The 19,543-nt window shown below is 54.3% G+C and overlaps 1 protein-coding gene across 1 annotated transcript; it reads right to left on the bottom strand.

Annotated features, from left to right (window-relative positions):
- Positions 1-11,057: 11,057 nt before the first annotated feature.
- MS4A10 (membrane spanning 4-domains A10) lies at positions 11,058-17,298 on the bottom strand (the record flags this gene model as incomplete). The annotated part of the gene is made up of 5 exons (XM_082476796.1): positions 11,058-12,924; positions 14,074-14,202; positions 15,685-15,741; positions 16,857-17,012; positions 17,152-17,298. The coding sequence occupies 5 exons, from the start codon at positions 17,296-17,298 to the stop codon at positions 12,775-12,777; spliced, it is 639 nt and encodes a 212-aa protein (XP_082332922.1). The 3' UTR covers positions 11,058-12,774.
- Between the last annotated feature and the right edge of the window lie 2,245 nt (positions 17,299-19,543).

Raw genomic sequence — 19,543 nt, 5'->3', positions numbered from 1 at the left:
TTGCCACAACTAGAGAAAGCCCTCGCACAGAAACGAAGACCCAACACAGCCATAAATAAATAAATAAATAAAATTAAAAAAAAAAAAAAAACATTAGCAGCCTACTTTTTCCTGCCTCGCCAGGCGCTGGCATGGCCGCAGTGTTTTCATTTGCTGTGTACCCACAGATGTCTGTGGTGGCGTGTTTGCAGCCTGAGGGCTGGTCCCAGTTCTTCCTTCTAGGCATCTTCTAATCCTCAGACCGGTTATTTCCCTCAGCCTCAGTTTCCTCTGCTGCATGAAAGCGAGGTAGACTAGCTGATGTCTGAAGTCCCTGCTAGTGCATACATTGAGATTCTTTGAGTTGGAGCTTGGGGATTATGGCAGGGGATGATGTTAGAGCTGTTCAGGCAGCTGAGGACAGGAGAGAACCAGGTGGAGCAGGAATGGGGAGGCTGGTCTTCATAGAGACAAAGGGAGGAAACTGCAGATAATTTGGGGCAGCCAGGGTACTGACATCCACGTGTGCCCCTCCAGGATCACTCTCCCACCCACCGTCTCATTCCTACTCTATGCCAGGATCCAGGTGGTTGATGACTGCCACAGCAGGCTCCCTGTTGGCCAGCTTCCTATTGGTTTCAGCCAATGAGAGATGCTGGAAGGAAATCTCAGGGGTGGGGGGATGGGGGTGGGGGTAGGGGTGGCGGTGGGGAGGAGGTTGAGGCTGGGGTATTTTTTCCCTCCCTCCCTCCCAGGTCACCAAGGATTGGCTGCATCCTCTCCCAAGCGCAACAGCTCCCTACCACTAATGGCCTGGGGCTATTGCACCATTCTTTGTCCCCTTTCCTAAACCTTGCCCTTGTCTTTGTAAATAGCCCTTTTATTAAACCCTCCTCCTCCCATTACCCACGTTGGGCGTGCCATCTGTTCCTGTTGGGACCCATTGATACAGGCTGTTCCAGGAGGCTTGCCTTCTGAATTTCCTCTCTTCCAGCCTCATTCATTGCTCTCCAAGACTTTTTTTTTTTTTTTTTTTTTTTTTACTGTTTTCCCTGCTCTCTTAATTTCTGTCAATTCTGTGCACATTTCTAAAGAGGCGAGCACCTCTCTGGCCCATGCTATAGTGGAAGTAGAGAAGAATAAAATTCTACTCCATGTCCAGCTTGAGTGGCTGGTGCACATTCTGATGGAGTTGTCCAGTGAGCAGAGAGGCCAGCAAGACCAGTGGAGTGTTCCAAAGGAACTAGTATCAAGGAAGGCTGGGAAGAGAATTTCTAGGAGAGTTTAGACATCAATTTGCAAATTCAGTAACGCTGCCATCAATACTTTGCCACCCTCCAGGCCTTCTGATTTGTACCCAGACCAAGGCAGAGATTCGGTGAGAGCTGTGTCACCATTGCTGGTTGAACCCTGTTGTCCTTATTGTCTGTTTTATTATACAAACAGGTAATAAAATATGTCACCGTGCTGAAGGAGCATGTGGTCCAGTGGGGAAGGTGCACACAGATGAAAGGACAAGCATTTGTGGCCCTCAGAAGTACCTTCCTGGTTCACGGGGCTTGTCTGACCAGCAAGGTATTCGTTTCATTTTTTTGGAAATTGCATGAATTTACGAGGGGGATGCCCTCTCCAGTTTACAGCCATTCCTGTTGACTTATACTTCACTTTCTTCGCTCATTTATGCAGCTAACTTGGCCCCCGAAGGGCTCTGAGTTTGAGACCCTTAAAAATGAAAGGCACACCATGAGAGTCAGTGTGTGGTGGGGGAAGAGTGTGGGTATGGGGGCTCCACGGAGGAGTGTGAGAGGGTGGGCCGTGAGGCTGGGAGATTTCCAGACAGACAGGGGAGTGGAGACACAGGACACCGTGGGGGGATGCCAGGTGTTGGTGTGGCTGGAGTGAGGTAATTCTAGAAAGGAGGGGAGGAGGCTGGTGGGGTCCTCTAACGGCCACAAAGACCACCCCTGAAGGGATGTGTGGGTAACAGACATGTTTCCCCAGGTTTTCCTCCTCACTCCTAGAAACCGACCCAGGAAACCAGCGGCGCCTCTGGGGCTGGCGGGCCTGCCGTCTGGAATCACAGGTGAGTGGGCCCCCCATGAGTGGGGCTGCCAGGGGCCCTTCTGCTCCCTTCTTCCTTCCTTCCCACTTCTCAGAGCCCCCTAAGCCACGTTCTCCCAGACAAGAGGGAGGGTCCGGCCGCTGGGAACTCCTCCGGAGGAATCTCTTAGGGATTTGGGGTGGAAGCAAGAGCCTGGGACAGAGAGCGAGTGGAGGTGGCCATGTGGATGCGGCAGGGTCAGGCTTGACTGGCAGCGGGATGGCAGAGCGAGGAGCCCGGGCTGAGGGTGGGGCTGGATGGGGTAGCCCCGCCCCGCCCAGCCCACCGGACAGGGACCTGGCCCCGCCCCTTCCCCCCTCGCAGCCTCGCTTCTCCTCTGTAGCGCTGGAATGACCGTGGTGCTAACCTCCGGCGCACCGTGTGGGTTGTGTGCGCACTGGTCTCCCAGGCACCCTTGCTGTTGGGGCTCTCCGAGCATCGCCCTGGAGGCCGGGAGCGGGTGCCAGGAAGTCTCCACGGCAAACCAAGAGGCAGAAAGGCAGAGCTATGCTTCTCGTGCTAGTTGGGAGGCAGAGTGACCTGCTGGAGAAATTAAACCGTGCCTTTTCTCCCTTGTACTCCTGACGGCGGGCTCATCCCTTCTCCTTCCTGGAAAGGACAGAAAAATCTTCTGAGGTCTGTCTCAGGACTGGGGTCTTTTCTTTTTTCTTTTTTTTTTTTTAATATTAATTAATTAATTTATTTATTTTTGGCTGTGTTGGGTCTTCGTTTCTGTGCGAGGGCTTTCTCTAGTTGTGGCAAGTGGGGGCCACTCTTCATCGTGGTGCGCGGGCCTCTCACTATCGCGGCCTCTCTTGTTGCGGAGCACGGGCTCCAGACGCGCAGGCTCAGTAATTGTGGCTCACGGGCCTAGTTGCTCCGCGGCATGTGGAATCTTCCTAAACCAGGGTTCGAACCCGTGTCCCCTGCATTAGCAGGCAGATTCTCAACGACTGTGCCACCAGGGAAGCCCCTGGGGTCTTTTCTGAGGCCTCCATGAGGAGAGAACAGGGAATGGTCATAGCATCTTTGAGTTTCAAGGATGGCCCTACGCGTGCTTCCCTTCGGATCTTTCGGGGAAGGTTTGGCCCATCCAAAAATTACAGTGGAGTCCTCTGAAGGGGGCTGAGGGAGGGGAGGAGAGAGGTGGGTGCTTGGCCAGGAAATGGGGAGTGGCCCTTCCTGGGGAGGTGGGAGGCCTGGAGACCAGGGAGGTGATAGGAGGGCTCAAAATTGGTGGCCACACTACTATGTATAAAATAGATAACTAATAAGGACCTACTGTATAGCACAAGGAACTCTACTCAATACTCTGTAATGGCCTATATGGGAAAAGAATCTAAAAAAGAGTGGATATATGTATATATATAACTGATTCACTTTGCTGTACAGCAGAAACTAACACAACATTGTAAATCACTATACTCCAATAAAAATTAATTAAAAAATTGGTGGCCACACAGGTCCTCCAGCCTTCAGGGCAGTGGTGGGAGGGCCTCACGGGGCAAGCCCACCCCACACAGAGGGTACGAGGGCAGCTCTGGGGCCCACATCGTGCAGCCAAACGGGCAGCAGAGGCCTCCGTGGATGTGGTCCTGCCCCTGCCCCCCACTATTCTGAAGATGAAGCCCTGGAGTTTCTATATGACCCAGTGGTGCTCAACAGAGCCCCAATAATGACTGATCAAAACTATTGTCTACTACACATTGGCATTTTCCATTGGCACTTGCCATCTACCTCTACAAGGATTAAACCATGTCCTGCTGCAGCTGCTGACTTTCAACACCCCCTGAAAGGAGTTCAGGTGGAGAGCAGAAATGAGGCCCTCTGTGCTCTGGGAAACACGGGCAGAACAGACCCTCAGATAGTTAGATATTTTCAGAAGCCAATTTTATGAGCCCAATTCTTGTATCTCCTCATATCTAGAAAAGCACTAAAACCCTTCATGGTGACGTCTGCTCCTCATGACTAGCAGTAACCTTCACGAGACTAGCAGAAACCTTCTGTAAAAAATATGTGCTTGACTGCGTGTATTCCCCCTTCACTGAAATCGCATATGTACTGAACTTCCCCCCTGCCTCTTTGGAGCAGTCTCTCAGAGCTACCTGGGATGCTCTCTCCCGGGCTGCAGTCCACATTTTACCCCCAAATAAAACTTAACTCGCAACTCTCACGTTGTGCACTTTTTTTAAGTCGACACTATCCCACCTTTCGGAGTCAGGTTTGACTCAATTAAGAAAGGTAAAGACATAGAATGCTTGACTTGCCCACTCTGCCCTTTAAATCCCACGGAAGCCTGTCCTGTGGGTCAGCCCGCGGGCTTGCACGTGAAACCACTCGCGGAGAAAGCGGGGTGCTGCTCCGAGTCGGTGCGTGTCGACATCACTGTGAATAAAAGGAAGTGATTCACACGGTGCACCCAGGCTCTGCTGACAGGCACACACCCGGTCACCCACCTAGCACACACCCAGACTCTCGTACATATTTTGGGGCTTTAAAAAAAATCCTCCTTATCTTGGAATGGTCTTCACCCCACAGCCTCTTTGGCTTCCCACGGGTCCACCTTCCTCCTCCACGTGCTTAGCTCACCCCCGCTGTCGCTGTACTTTTCCTCAGCCCTCTTCACTCTGTCTCTCAGTGCCCCATGTCTTCTTGCAGCCAAGCTGGCCCCTCACCCATTCAGTGGACTGGCCCCGGCTTTGCTGGTCAGTGAAGCCCCAGGGCAGAGAGGCCCTGAACGGTGTCTGAGGACGCTCACCCTCGTCAGGGCCACATGCAGCCCTGACCTAGCTCTGCCACTCACTAGCTGTGCCACCTTGGGCAAGTCACTTAACCTCTCTGAGGGCAAGAACTGCTGGCCAGAGCAGGGCAGAGGACTAACTATGTGTGGGGAGGGGTCTTTACCTGCCCTTTGGCAGGATTAAACAGGCAGGAAACTCCCAATGACCTGAATCTTGGGTACCAGGCACAAGGGTTTGCTGATGAGCCAGAGGAAAAATGCAGGCTCCCGTCCAGGTGGGAAATTCTCTGGACTTCCCACACCATAGTCTCAGAGAGATCTTTCCAGAACACAAATCAATGGCGCCCTCTGGTCTTTGCTTACTATGGAAGCCCAGGTCTCATCCTAGCACAGAGTTTCCCAACCTTGGCAATATTGGCATTTGGGGCTGGATACTCCTGTCGTTGGAAGGGGAGGGGCTGTCCCGGGCATTGCAGGACGTTTAGCAGCACCCCTGACCTCTACCCACTGGATGCCAGTAGCAACCCTCCCCCTATACGATGACAACCAAAACTATCTCCAGACATTGCCAGTGAGAACCACTGCTCTCGACCAATTAAGTGACAGTCACTGGAGGCAGAGCCTGGGGGAATCTATAGATTTTAAAGGCTCCACAGGTGATTTGATCCAAGTCAGACCTCTGAGCTGCCCCTTTCCCAACCCTGGGTGCTGCCTTCCTGCCCGTCTCTGCCCCGAGCTTCAGGCCCATCCCACCAACCCAGAGCAGAGCCCTGATGTGACCTTTAACTGCTCAGGTTCAACTGTTCACGCCCTGTCCCCTCACCCTCTACCCTGCTCCAGGGGTTGGGGGAGAGAAAAGTCAGGACCTAAATAGGTAGGGGACTCCTATCACCTTCTCCACAAGCCGATGCCCTGGAGTGAGCCCTGATGGGACGGAATGTGCTGCTCCCCCAGTTGGTCTGGTTTTGTATTACTGAACTTTGAGGACAAGTCCCTACATGACTTTGACCCTACATAACTGTCTTAGTCTGCTCAGGCTGCTATAAGAGAATACCACAGACTGGGTGGCTTAAGCGGCAAACGTTTATTTCTCCCAACTCTGCAGACTGGAAATGCGAGATCAGGGTGCCAGCACGTCAGGTTCTGGTGAGGGCCCTCTTCCTGACCTGCAGCCGGCCACCTTCTCGTTGTGTCTTCACATGGTCCAGAGCAGAAAGAAAAGCAAGGTCTCTCCAATCTCTTCTAAGGACACTAATCCCATCATGAGGACTCCACCCTCATGACCTAATGACCCCCCATCTCCAAACACCATCACATGTGGAAATAGGGTTTCAAATATGAATTTGGGTGGGGACACAAACATTCGGTCCAGAGCAATAGTTTTCATCTGACCCACTGACTTTTGATGCTAACCTCTTTGTAAAGGGTGCTTCCTGTATTTGGAGGCCAGAATTGCCTCTTGCTTCCCTCCCTCCCATGCCTTTGCCCATGCTGTTCCCTCTGCCAGGACACCATTCCTCCCTTTGAGGCTCAGCCAGGTCTTCAATCCTCCTGCAGCACAGCCCTGGCTGCCCTGTTCCATCTGTGTTCCCAAAACACCCTGCCCAGTGGGTCCTGTGGTTGTTTCTCACTCTCCAGAGCCACTAAAGAAGGGCTTTTTCACCTCTGTTTCAAGGAGGTGAAGGGGCTGGACTTGGCTGTCAATCAAATGAAGGCTTGAATCCTGCTTCTGCCACCAAGGAGTTGCATTACACAACCTCTTTAGGCCACAGTATCTTTACCTGTAAAATTGGGATAACCACAGACCTTTCCTCATAAGATCCTGGAGGACTAAGAGATGATGCTGATAAATTGCTCAGTCACCTCCTGACATAGCTAAACTAGGAAACAGAGGCAACATTGCAGAGTGGCAACCAGTTCAGGCTCTGGCATCTGACTGAGTGTAATTCCTGGTTCTACCGCTTTCTTGCTGTGTGACTTCAGTAAATTACGTAACCTCTCTGTGCTTGAGTTTCCTTAACCATGAACTCCTTTTTGTGAGGACTTCTTATAAAAGACCTAGAATGGTGGCTGGCACAGTGTAAAAACTCAGTCAAGGTCAGCTACTGGAGCGGAATAAAATTCCTTAGCATGGGGATGTTTGCAGACAATCCCCCTCCACACCTGCTAAAGATAATTCTATAACTGCCAGTCCTATCTAACTCTCTTTCTGCAATTTCTTTGTGTCTGTGTGTCCGGGATAGTCCTTGAATGTATCAGTTTGGCTGGGCTACTGTCCCCAGTGGCTGTGAAGGTATTGATAGTTTGTAGGTGTGATTGAATCCATAGTCAATTGACTGTTAGGTAAGGGAGATTTTCCTGGATAATCTGGTGGGTCTGATCCAATCAGTTGAAAAGTTTAAAGAATAGAGCTGAGGATTCCCTGATGAATAAAATCCCTCGTGGGTGGCAGCTCCAGGCCATGCCCAGAAGATCCAGCAAGTCCTTCCTGACAGCCTGCCCAGCCCCACATCCACATAAGCCGATTCCCTGCAACAAACCTCAAAGTATATCTCCCACTGGTTCTGTTTCTCCCTCCGGGCAGGGGCCTGGCACTTAGCAGGCAATTTGCTCCTGAATGAATGCAGGGTAGCAGGATGCTGGGAAGAAAGTGGGGAGGCAGGGAGCAAGTGATGGAGGCCGTCTGGGGTGGTGGGGAGGTGAGGGTGTGGGCTGAAGGCTAAGGCCTGGAAAGAGCTCAGTCTGCATGAAAGAAACAGCAGGGCCCGGCCAGCTCGGACCCTGTGCCTTGGCCTACCCTTCCCCTGGTCAGCGCTGGGCAGACATTTTTTATTTTTTGGCTGCGCTGGGTCTTCGTTGCTGCGTGCGGGCGTTCTCTAGTTGCGGCGAGCGGGGGCTGCTCTTCGCTGTAGTGCGCCGGCTTCCCATTGCGGTGGCTTCTCTTGTTGCGGAGCAGGGGCTATAGGCGTGCGGGCTTCAGTAGTTATGGCGCGCAGGCTCTAGAGCACAGGCTCAGTATTTGTGGCACACGGGCTTAGTTGCTCCACAGCATGTGGGATCTTCCTGGACCAGGGATCGAACCCGTGCCCCCTGCATTGGCAGGCGGATTCTTAACCACTGTGCCACCAGGGAAGTCCCTGGGCAAACTTCAGGCCTCCATTAAGACAACCTCCAGAGAAAAGCCCAAACTCGCCCCCCTCCCCATCTCTACCCGCCCCGTATTCCACATCAGTTCCCCATTACATTCTTCTTAACCCCTCTCGGTTTCCTTTCCAGCAGTTATGTGTTTATTGGTGTGACTGTTTGATTACTGCCTGTCTCGCCCACCAGAGTCTAACCCCAAAGAGGCTAGAGACCGTGTAGGGGTTTGCTGGTGGTGGTCCCCGCCTTGCCCCCCAGACGTAGCAGGTGCAGTGCAGTCTTTACCTGTGGAAGGAGGGAATGAATGCATGTGAGGCGGCCCTGCTCCATCACCTGTCTTGAGGACAGGGGTGCAGGGGGGGAGTGTGAGGAAGGAGGAGGGGCGTGACTTTACGTTTCCTCTTGATGTTTTCGGGTGGGGATGGGGTAAGCGTTTGCAGGATTATCCTATAAACTGGAGGAGACCATAGGTTTGGGGAAAACTTAGGGTGGGGGTTGGATGCAGTTGCTCTCAGACTCCCAGGGAAGGAGGTGGGCAAGGCTGGGGAGCGTGGCATGGTTAGCAGGGCTGGAATTGGCACCCAGCTCTCCAGACAGCCACACTGCCCATCACACCCTTTTCTTTCACCTTTTCAGCATGCCCTTCAAAGACCGTATTTGTCCCAAACATTTGCATGGCTTTTGGCTGTCTGTAATGCTTCCACAGAGCCCAGTGACTTTTACTTCACATTCTGTCCTAAAGCCAGCTGCAACCCACAGAAGCAGCAGATCAGAAGTGGAGAAAAGAGGCTACGGGCAAGCCAGTGATCGAAACCAGAGATGAGAGCCAGAAGTGGCACCAAGGGAGGTGACAAAGCAGACAGGAGAACTCAAAGAACCTCAAACCCCAGGAATATTTGATGCAAGGACAAGTGATCCTAAGGGCATCACTGCACACAGGAGTTTTCTAAGACTGTGCAGAGGACTCTATCCCAGACAACCAAAAACCTGGGCTACCATTTGGGAAATGGCCCGTCTGGGAGGACAGGGCTCCCATGAGCCGCGAGGGCTAACTTTACTATGTAGGCCAGTATCGTAGCTGCTCACACCTGCAAACATCATCTGACCAGCGAATGTGCAGCTCCCAGGGAGCGGGGGTCATGCTAGAGCTGTGTTAGGGTGCCATCAGGGGGCAGCACTTCAGTTTGAAGCCAGATTGTCCCTGTCTGAATCCCAGCTCTGCCATTTATAGCTGGGTGCCTCTGGGCAACTTGATTAACTTCTCGGAGCCTGCATGAAATGGGGATGGTAACAGAACCTACATCCCAGATTGATGTGAGGATTAAATGACATCAGCTTTGGCCCAGTAGGTAGCCCAGTAAAGATTCAAAGAGTGAGCTCTGCAAATCTCTGGGGGAAGAGAGTCCAGGCAGAGGAAGGGCAAGGGGATGGTTCAGAGGCAGGGGTGTGCCCAGGGTGTCTGTGGAACCTCCAGGAAGCCAGGGTGGCTGGTACAGAGTGAGCAACAGGCAGAGAGAAGCAGGTGGGATCACGGAGGTGGGGAGGCAAGTTGCTTTTGTTTTATTTTTACCATGTTTACCTGATTTTTGTGGTTGGCTTATTTTTATGGAAAGATACTGACTTCCTATTTGTTGCTGATACAAAGTACCCCTCTAACGTAATCGTATTTGAGAAAAAAGTCAATTTAAGGAAACATAAAGGGAATATAGTACAGTCCGCAAATAAACAAAACTCATGAAGACTGTCCTTGGATGACTGAAATTCAGGAAATGAGGAAGGTGGGTCTCTCTCTCTCCCATATTCATTCAGCCCAAGTAGGTGTGGAATTCCGAGGCTGAAGCTTCACTGGCAACCTCGGATGTCACAGCTGGGATCCTGAACTTGACTCTGATGTCAGAGCTTTCCACCTGGATCACTTCATCTACTCTCCCCCTCGCTGTACAGATGGAGACACTGAGGCCTGCTGGGGCAGGCAGGGAGACACACAGACGGTTTGGAGGGAAGAGCTGGTCAGAGTTTCTGCCTGACTCAACACCCCTGCTGCCCTCACCCCAAATGCAGGGATTCAGATGCACAACTTCTCCCAGAGGCCTCTGGGTAGGTTGGGTCAAGGGAAGATGGTGCCTTCCTGGGCTCTGAGGGAAATTCTCTGGCTCCACTCACAGCCCCACATGGACAGGCCCCCTGTGTGCCCTACTGACTGGGGGAAGTGGACAGGGAGGGTGGAAGGGGTGCAGTGGGCTTCCGGCCCAGGGGTCTGCTCCCAGGGCTGGCTGGGTGGAAAGGCAGGATCCAGCTGTGCTCGGTCCAGTTGAGGTGTTATGGGGCATGGGGGCCTGGAGATCCCTCCTGGGCCTGAGGGGCTGGGCTGGCCCCATGCCTTGGCCACCAGCATGGGGCAGACATTTCTAGCAATGGCACCATTTGTCCCTTTTTGGTAACCACCCCTCGGAATCAGTCCATATCTGCCAGGGAGATAGGCCCACGGGGTGAATTCTGATGGTGGGGGGAGCCCAGGGTCTCTTCACCTCTGCTCTTGTTTGTCCTGCACGTAGCCTTGAGTCACATCCTCATAGGATGGTGGAGGCGTCATCGGCGGCCCCCTGAACTCCAATGGTGTGTCAGGAATAAGGGACAGGTCATCCTTCTGCAAAAGAGAAGCCACCATCCCCGCTGCTCATATATGTGGAGCGAGTGGCCATCGACAAAGCCCTTCCCGCCGGCTGACTTGTTGGAGTCTCAATTCCCCATGAAGGTGGAGAAACTGAGGCTTGAGAGATGGAGGGACTTCCAGGAGGCTAGGGTATGACTCTCTCCCCATCCGTGATCCTGAGAAGGGAGAGGCCAGGTTGGAGGCAGTGGACCTGGCCTTTGTTCCTGGCCTGCTACCTGTGTGCTGGCGACCCGGCACACCACTCACCCTGTTGGCTTCCCCGGTGGGGCTGGGCCAGCTGATACACCGAGGTCCCTCTGGGCTAGAATTCATTCTGGGGGCGGGTCTAATGCTGCCTTCCTCGTCCCTGATCGGTGACAGGGAGCTGCAGAGCCTGTGTCCGGCACTGGCTCCCAGATGCAGGAGGGCGCAGAGGCCCTGGGGACTTGGCCACTTACTGTCGTGTGGTTGTAGGGAGTCACTTAACCCTTCTGAGCCCCATGCTTCCTCTTAGAAACGGGAACGCAGAACCTGCCTCTGAGGGTGGCTGTGAGGTTCAAGGAGGTGTGGCCCCCAAAGACATCTGTGTCTTTCCCCCGAACCTGCAACCATGTTAGGTTACATGGCAAAGGGGAATGGAGGTTGCTCATCAGATTAAAGCTGAGATGGGGAGATCGTCTTGGATTCCCTGGGTGGGAACAATGGAACCCCAAGAGTCCTTAATGGAGTAGAATGGAGACAGAAGGGAGATATCGGAGGCTGCTGGGCTGCTGGTTTTGACAATGGAGGAAGGGCCACAGGGCAGGGAATGTCTGCACCCTCTAGAAGCTGGAAAAGGTGAGGAGACAGACTCTCTACCAGAGCTTCCAGAAGCGAAGGCAGCCCGGCCCACACAGCTTGATTTTAGCCCAGGGAGAACCACTGCAAACTGCTGACCTCAGAACTGTAAGATAATACAGCTGTGTCATTTTCCCCTGCCAAATTTGTGTTAATTTGTTACAGCAGTGATAGGAGACTGATACAGCCGCCTGCGGCGTTCAGCACCGTGCTCTGCGCACGGCACATGCCAGGAAGTGGGAACAGTTATTGTTAATTCCTGCCACTAGGTGGCGGGGCCTCAGTCTCGCTGACCTTAAAAATGGGGTTGACCTCAGTGACTCAAGGCCCCTTCCAGCTCTCTGCCGTCTTAAGAAGAAGACTTCCTGCCAGACAGCCAGGCAGGGACTAAGACAACTTATTTGTTTGGTGTTAAGTAAAACTCAAGTGCAAAGTCATATCGGCGTTATGTGAAAACTCAGTATATCAAGGACGCTAACATGAAAACAACTGAAGTGTTAAAGTTGCAGAATTATGGGGACTTTAGAACATTTTTTTTTTACAGTGTTTGAAAGTTAAGATTATAGTATGAACTTTTTTCCTTTAAAGAAATGAGCCTAGGAAATAACTTCTGGGGTGGGGCAAGTGATCCTGAGGGCATCTATTCTTTTATTTCTAAATCTATCTGGCCTCAGCCTGCCATTCTGCCATCCTCATGAGCACACGAGGGCTTGGCTATGGGTGGGATGTGCCTTGGTCTGAGTCCTGGTTTTTCTCATGGCTGTTTGACCTTGGGAAGTGATGTGACCACTCTAAGCCTCGGTTTACTTATCTGTAGAATGGGGTGGGGTCAGTACCTACCTCAAAGGGTGGTTGAGAAGCTTCAGTTAAATAAGTCATGTTTCTCTGATGTGCTTAACAGAGAGGGTCCTTGGTACCCCCGAAGTGCTCAGTCCCTGTGATCCCCCCGCTGATTCCCACCACAGCCACAGCCCACAACATGCTGCAGCTCCTCCAGCCTTCCCTGGCCCGTCTCTGAGCCATTGCACCTGCTGTTCCTTCTGCTGTGGGTCCCTTCTCTCATCCTACCTGTGGGTCCGGATCCTGCCCATCTCCACGGATCTCCCCCATAAGATTTCCAGGGGCTTGAGAGCTGGGAGCACAATGGCCCGTTGTCCTGAGCGCCCATGATCTTTTCTCCTTGGTGGCCTCACATTTTTCATGTTGAATGGCATCCTCCCTGCTACCATGCATTGTCTCCCCTACTGGGCTGTGGGTTGCCTCTGTATGTGGTCCCACTTAGTAAGTGCTTGGCAACATCCCCTTTGCCTGCACCCTCTGTGGCTACACCCACTGTGTTTCCCATCTTCTGAAGACCCTCACCTCTGCAGACAGGTGGGTATCCCTATAGGCCATGATGGCCATGAGCCCCGGCAGGAAGACCTCCAGGCAGGTGAGACAGAGCAGGGCCAACTCCAGCCTCTGGATGTGGACCTGGGAGGGAGACAGGGGAGGGAGAGGCAGGTAAGACCTCGCTGGGTATCTGCACCCATTGCATGGGCACGGGCAGGGGTTAGACCCGCCAGCAAGGACAGTGGGGCTTCAGCTCCCAGGTGTGCCCCGGAGGCAGGGCGAGGTTCTGTGGGGCTGGGATGGGGTCTGTCTCAGTCATTGCTCTATGCCCAGCGCTTGGCACCCACAGGTCCTCGGTGAGTAGTGTTTGAGGACTGGAGAATCTCGTGGGTCCCTGGTAGAATGGCAGGTGGTCTTAAGCATCATCTCCTCCAATCCCACTTAGATGGGGATACCTGTGCTCAGGGAGAGGGAGCATTTCTTACTGCGGGGGAGGGGAAGTGCTGGGCTGAGGACCACCATGCAGCTGGGATGTCTCACAGGGCCATGAGCATTTGGTGGGGAAGTGTGTGCATGTGTGTGTGTGCCCACACCTGCATGTGCATGGTGGAGGGCAGCTATACGGAACCGTGAACCACCATGGTCACAACGCTTGGAACCTGACCCTGAGGCCCGCAGACACCCACACGGAATGGCTGGTCCACCTTCAGGGGTGGCAGAGTCGCAAAAAGAGCCCTGGGCTTGGAGTCTAGACCCAGCTGAGTCCTCACTGCACCCCTGCTGTGCTGTGTGGCCTTGGTCCACTACGTTAGCTTCTCTGGACCTCAGTGTTCACTCCCATAAAATGGGGGTAACAAAGTGAACTCGGCCAGCTCTGCAAGTCTGCTGTGAGGCTCACAGATAATGGGGTCACTGGGGCTACGATATTTAAAGAGCCTTGAACAGGGAATCAGCCGTCCTAGACTGTGGTCCTGAATTTGCTGCCAACTTGCTACTTGACCTCCGACAGGCCCCTCCCCTTCTTTGGGCTCAGTTTCCCCATCTATTACAGTTGGACTCAGTGACTCGAGGTCCTGTCTGGCTTCCTGATGCTGACCAGTGAGAAGGCTATCATCCCCTTGGCACCACGCCTCAGGGTGGGGGGATGGGCTGGGAACAGATCCACCAAGGGCCCCGGCGCCTGTGCGGGGCTCCAGAAGAGGTTTTCTGAGAGCTGGAAACTTCCTCTGGGCCAAGCCCAAGGCAGTGCCTTCCTGGGAGTCAGAGAACCCCTGGGGCCCAGGCACTCACAGTGTCACTGGGGTACGGTTTCCAGATGGGGAAGTCAAATGGACTCTCCAGAAAGAGATCCTTGGCAATGACAAAGAGGCCAGCCAGCACACAGAAGAAGCTGATGGTGTTTGCTACCAGGCACACCTTCTATGAGCAAAAAAGAAAAGTATTAAATCACTGTCCGAAGGTTATAGACGGGATCTAGGCCCTCCACCCAGGCCAACCAGTAGCTCACTCTTTGACCTCAGAAAAATGCTGCCTGTCCCTGGGCCTGAGGCTCCTCGTGCAAACATGGCTTTCTGAGCTAGCTGACCACCGAGGAGGCCGGTGGTCCGGACCGGACCTCACTTTCTATGGGATGGGATCGGGAGAACCCAAGGGCCGCCTCTGGATCCATAAACTTTGTAACAAAGAAGGATGCTCCCACTGCCATCTCCCTCTCAAAGCTGCCCCCAAGCTTCCTGGCATCAGATATGCCAACTGATGAGGCACCCAAATGGCCCCCCACCCAGCTCCTTCCCCACCCACAGGAAAGGGTGGGACCAGCCCTGAGTGAAGACTCACTCACGTCTGCCTCCTTCCCCACCACCCATGGCCCCTGAAATGCCTCTGTTCATCATCATCTTGGGTTATTTACGCATTATTCCAGGAGCTCTTGCCAAGTGCAAACCCCTGTACCAGGGAAAGAGTATAGACATAAGGCACCTCCAACCCCTTACGCTAGAATGGATTTCTCTGCACTAAGAGGCTCCCTACGCTCAGGGGTAGGAAGTAGGGAGGCTTATGGTTTTGAAAGGGGCCCAGTCCAGGAAGAAGAGGCAGGTTTTTGTCAAGCACCTCCTGCCTCTGCTCTGGGTAAATGGCACAATACCCTTCTGATCTCTACACCCCCTGAGAGAGCAAGGGGCAGCCACAGCCCAGCCCAAGCTGCGGGGCATGAATGTGGACCTGGGCTTGGGGGATGGAGGTGGGCTGAGGCCATGACACAGGATTGGTGGAATGGTCCTTCCATCCCCCATCCACCTCCATCCATCCGGGCTTGTGTGGGTGCCGACTCTGTGCCTCCCTGGGCCACCCTGGGGTAGAAAGATGCTCAGACATCTGCTGCCCAAGCTTAGTGCATGGGAGAGAGAGTCAGGAGCTGTGCGGACACATAAGTCAGCCAAGGCAGTCAGGGAAGACTGCCTGGAGGAGGAGGCGTGTAAGCCAAGCCTTGAAGAATGATCAGGAGGAAGTCAAAGCCAGGAGAGAACGCACAGCGGGGAAAGGGCAAGGTGTTCGGGCAGGAGCCAGCACAGTGCAAGCAAGGAACAGTTGTGTCTAGCTGGAGCTTAGAGATGAGAAGTTGATGGACACCCAGCTGCGGCCGGCTTGCGGGCCTCATAGACTTGCTGACATGGGAGGCAAGCCCAGGGCACAGGGGAGCCGAGGGAGGTGGGGCTGGCAGAACAATCACCCGGGCTGCTGTGTGAACAGGCTGGAAGACGCCTCCAGGCCTGACAGGACGGTGGCCAGAGCTGGGGTGGAGGAAGGGCAGCAGGTGGGGAGAAAAGTGGGGAGTAGGGGTGAGAGGGCAGACCTCCAGGACGGGGACTTTTCTGCTTGAACACTCTCTGCTCTCCGACTTACCAGATAATTTTTCTGAAACGTCTCCATTGCTATTGCCAAGATCCCTGAAATGAGGAACTGCGGGCCAGATTTGAAACAGTCGTAAGAGAGAGGCTGGGGTGTCTTGAAACCCACAAATTCCCTTCCCGGTATTCTCTAAAAAACCAGCCTCTGAGGGCTGGTGGGGTAGAGAGCATCGTTCCTCTGACAAAGGGGGCTCACGGCCCATCCCAGGCCCCTCTCCAGCCAGGCTGGTCTTCCCTGTGTGCACAGGTCACTCCTGGGCTTCAGCTGTGTCCTGCACTCAGAATGCCCTCCCGGCCCCCTCCCGCTTCCCCTGTTTACCAGCCCAAACCATCCCTCTGGTGTCAGCTGCACTATGCTCTCCACCCTGACCCTGGCTCCTTTCCTGGATCCTGCAGTTGGGAGGATATTAGCTCTTGGATATTGGCACCTGGAGGGTCTCTGGTGTTTTTCTGCAATTATTCTTTCATATGTGTGCTGAGCACCTACTATGTGCCGGTCACTGGGAGCACGGGGATGGGTAGGCACCCACGCGGAGATGGTGGTTCCCCACTGTGCACTGAAAGCTTGGGGTGGGGGCCATGGGGACAGAGGACTGAAGTGGCAGCAGAGGGTCAGGATGCCTGTCTGAGAGGGCGCCGAGGACCTGGGACTTGGTGTGTAAGCGGGACTCCGCCGAGACTCGGGGTGGCGGAGGATGCCCTGGGGAGCCTCCAGGAAAGATGTGGCCACCGGTCTCGCTTTCATCTCCCACCCTGGCCAATGGCCTTGTGGGGACGGGAGTTGTGCCCTGCAGACCAACCCTGACAGAGACTTCAGGCACCAGGGATGTGTGGCTGGATCCAAAGGCACCTGAGGAAGCCTGAGGAAGGTGTGGTTGCCCCAGCTCACGCTCACTCTCTGTGCTGGGTGCACTGGTCGATTAGGGGAGGGCGCTGAGAGCCCCGGGCTGCAGGCCTTCTGGGCTGCAGGCCTGCAGGGGCCCCTGGGAAGGAGCTGCTTCCCGTGTGACTGAGAGAGCAGAGGCAGAGCTAAGAGTCTGGAGAAGGGGGCTGAGGCTGCTTCCCTCCTATTTGCTCACTCCGCCCCACCCTGCATCCAGTGCCGAATGCCAGGTCCCCCGGGGTCTGCCTGCTCCCCAGCAGGCCCACGTTTCGGCATCTACTCACAGAGGCAGCCCCCCAGAATGGATACCAAGACTTCAGCACCACCAGGTGAAGGCTCTGGACGACAGCAACAAGGTAACCCGCAATGAACAAGTACAGCAGAGCGATGACAACGTGGCAGGCCTGGGCAGGAGAGGGGCAGGGGGCAGAGAGCTGCCGTCAGGGGACGTGGCCCTAAAGGAGGTCGTCGGGGTCCTGGACCGGCTGGCTGAACGGAGATCACTCCCCACCTTCTAAGGGATCCTGGTGGGTCTGCAAGGAAGGACCACGTCTCGGAAGGCAGGTGGGAATCACGCACTTGTTCTACCACCTGTGGCCATGGCAGTGCCTCTGGGGGCTGGGGGATGGGGAAGAGAAGGGAAGGAGAGGAAATTTCTTCTGCTGAGGACTTCTTATGGGCCCCCACTGAGCTGGTGTCGGTGTAGGTGTAGACAGCCTCTCCCATCCCTCAAGGGCTTTTTAAATCTTAGGGTGAGTGTTAAGCAGGGAAGCTGGAGGCTTTCTCATCCCCCTCCGCCCTCAGGGCTCCCTGCACTGCCCCCTCATGTGCCCCCTCCACTTCCTTCCCTTCCCCCTACCCCAGCGCCCTAGGAAATGGACACACACCCCCAGCTCCTTGAGAAGGCGGCTGCTCTTCCTGGGCTTCTCTTCTGGTGCCATTCTGGAGGCAGGAGGTCAAGCTGGGTCACCTTCTGGGGTAGATTTGGCGGGCCAGGCTGGGTTGGGCTGGAGGCCGGCTTGGGCGTGGGTCCTCCAGCTCCGGGCCCGGGAGTAACTGTGGCTGCTCTGTCGGCTTCTGCCGCCGTGACTCCAGCCGAGGACCTTGGCTGGGGGCCAAAAGAAAAGGCTGGGACAGAACTGTCTCATTTCTCTGGCTTGTGCCTGGGTGAGACTCAGTGACTATCCTCGGGGCCAGGACCTTCCGGAACAGCGGCTGCCCTGTGCAGCAGCCCCTGAACTTGATTTGACCTGGACTGAGCTGAGTCTGGGGATGGCGAGAAACTGACTCACAGCCTCTGTCAGGGGCTTCAGGGATACAGCTCCTTCCGGGGCAGGAAAAAGAGGACCAGACAAACTTTCCAACCATTGCAAGACAGACTGCACCCAAACTGGCCGACTGCAGTTTGGCGAGAGCCCAGGGGTGCAGGAAGCCGGGAAGGTGGTGGGAGCTTTGGAACCAGTCCCCATCCACTGGCCCAGGATGATCTGAAAGAAGGCAGGTGGGAATCAAATAACTGTCCTACCACCTAGGGCAATGGTGGTGGCTCTTGGGTTTAGGGCATTAGGGAAGAGAAAGGAAGGAAACTTCTGCTGAGGACTTACAAGGAGCCAGCACTGAACCAGGAAGCCAATATTTAACAATGACAAAAAGTCAACATTTACAAGTGCTTTCTCTGTTCCAGGCACCGGGATGAGCATTTTACGTGCATTATGTGATTGTATCCTCATCCCAGCCCTATGAGTTGTCCTTGCTCCCATTTTGCAGATGGGGCTCAGAGAGGTTAAGCCACTTGCCCAAGGTCACACAGCCAGTAAATGACTGGGCTGGGACTCAAAGTCTGGCAGACTGGCTCCAGAGCTTGTGGGCTTCATTCTTTTATGCACTGTTGCCTTAATGAATGAAAATGAATGTTCTGGATGTTTTAAAAGGCATGAGAAATGGGTTGGGGGAAAAGGTTGCAGGAGGCTGAAAGCTCCACTTGCTGAGGGGCTGGGTGACTATGTTGTATGTTGATGCCAGGGCACTTCAGGGCCTGGGAGCTGCCTGGTGATCTGGTGAGAAAAGCTGAAGTTTTTCTCAGGAGAATGGAGTTGGGGGGTGTCTGGGAGAGGATTGGGGGGGCTGGCTGTGGGGATCATGGTAGGTGATGGTTCTCCATGGGGACAGGGCTAATGAGCAAATCCTTTAAAGGAACTGGGCTGTTTTCACTCTTTCTAATAAAAAGAAAGGCGGGGGGGAACACATTCTCCTCGATTTTAATTCCAGCTGTGAATTCAGGAGGTCCTTTGTGAGCATCCACAATTTGCAGTTTTTCTGCCACGGAGGTAGTGGTGGGGGGAGAGGAAAAGAGCCTTGGGAGGCTGGGGGGGACAAGTAGCCCGGGTGACTAAATCCCAGGCAGCAAGTCCTTCATAGCCAAAGGGCCGGATGGGGCCCCAGGGTTGGTGAGCACCGGCTCTGTGTAGGCACTGTGTGGGGAGGCATTCTTGCAAGCTGACCTCCCTCAATCCCCAGGAAGTTGGTTCTATTCCATAGAAGAGGAAACAGAGGCTCAGAGAGGTCAAGTGCCTTGGCCAAAGTCACACAGCAGAGAAGTCCCTGGGATTGGGACCGTGTGTGGTCCAACAACAGTGCTCTGTGCCCAGGCTGCTGGGACATGTGATCAGTATCTCCACTGGCCTGTAGTGACAACCCCTGATTTAGTGGGGATGGTTGAGGAGGCTGGGCCTCTCTCCTTCCTGGGCTCCAGAAGCAGAGCTCAGAGACACATGGCTGCATGACTCCCTTTTCTGGGACCTGGCCCAGCTCTGCGTGGGAATCCATCCCTGTCTCAATTCCCAGCTCTTCAGAGCCCCTCTGACACAGCGAGCTGGACTGAGGGATGCGGTTGGTGGCAAAGGCCAGTATCAATCAGCCACTGGCTGTAACCAGACTTCTCCCCTGCACCTGGACCTCACTGCCACTGGGA

This window comes from Balaenoptera physalus, assembly GCF_965194825.1.
Source record: "Balaenoptera physalus genome assembly, chromosome: 10".
In the NCBI taxonomy this organism is placed as follows: Eukaryota; Metazoa; Chordata; class Mammalia; order Artiodactyla; family Balaenopteridae; genus Balaenoptera; species Balaenoptera physalus.
The sequence above is the reverse complement of the archived record's forward strand: the minus strand, read 5'-3'. Positions and strand labels throughout refer to the sequence as shown.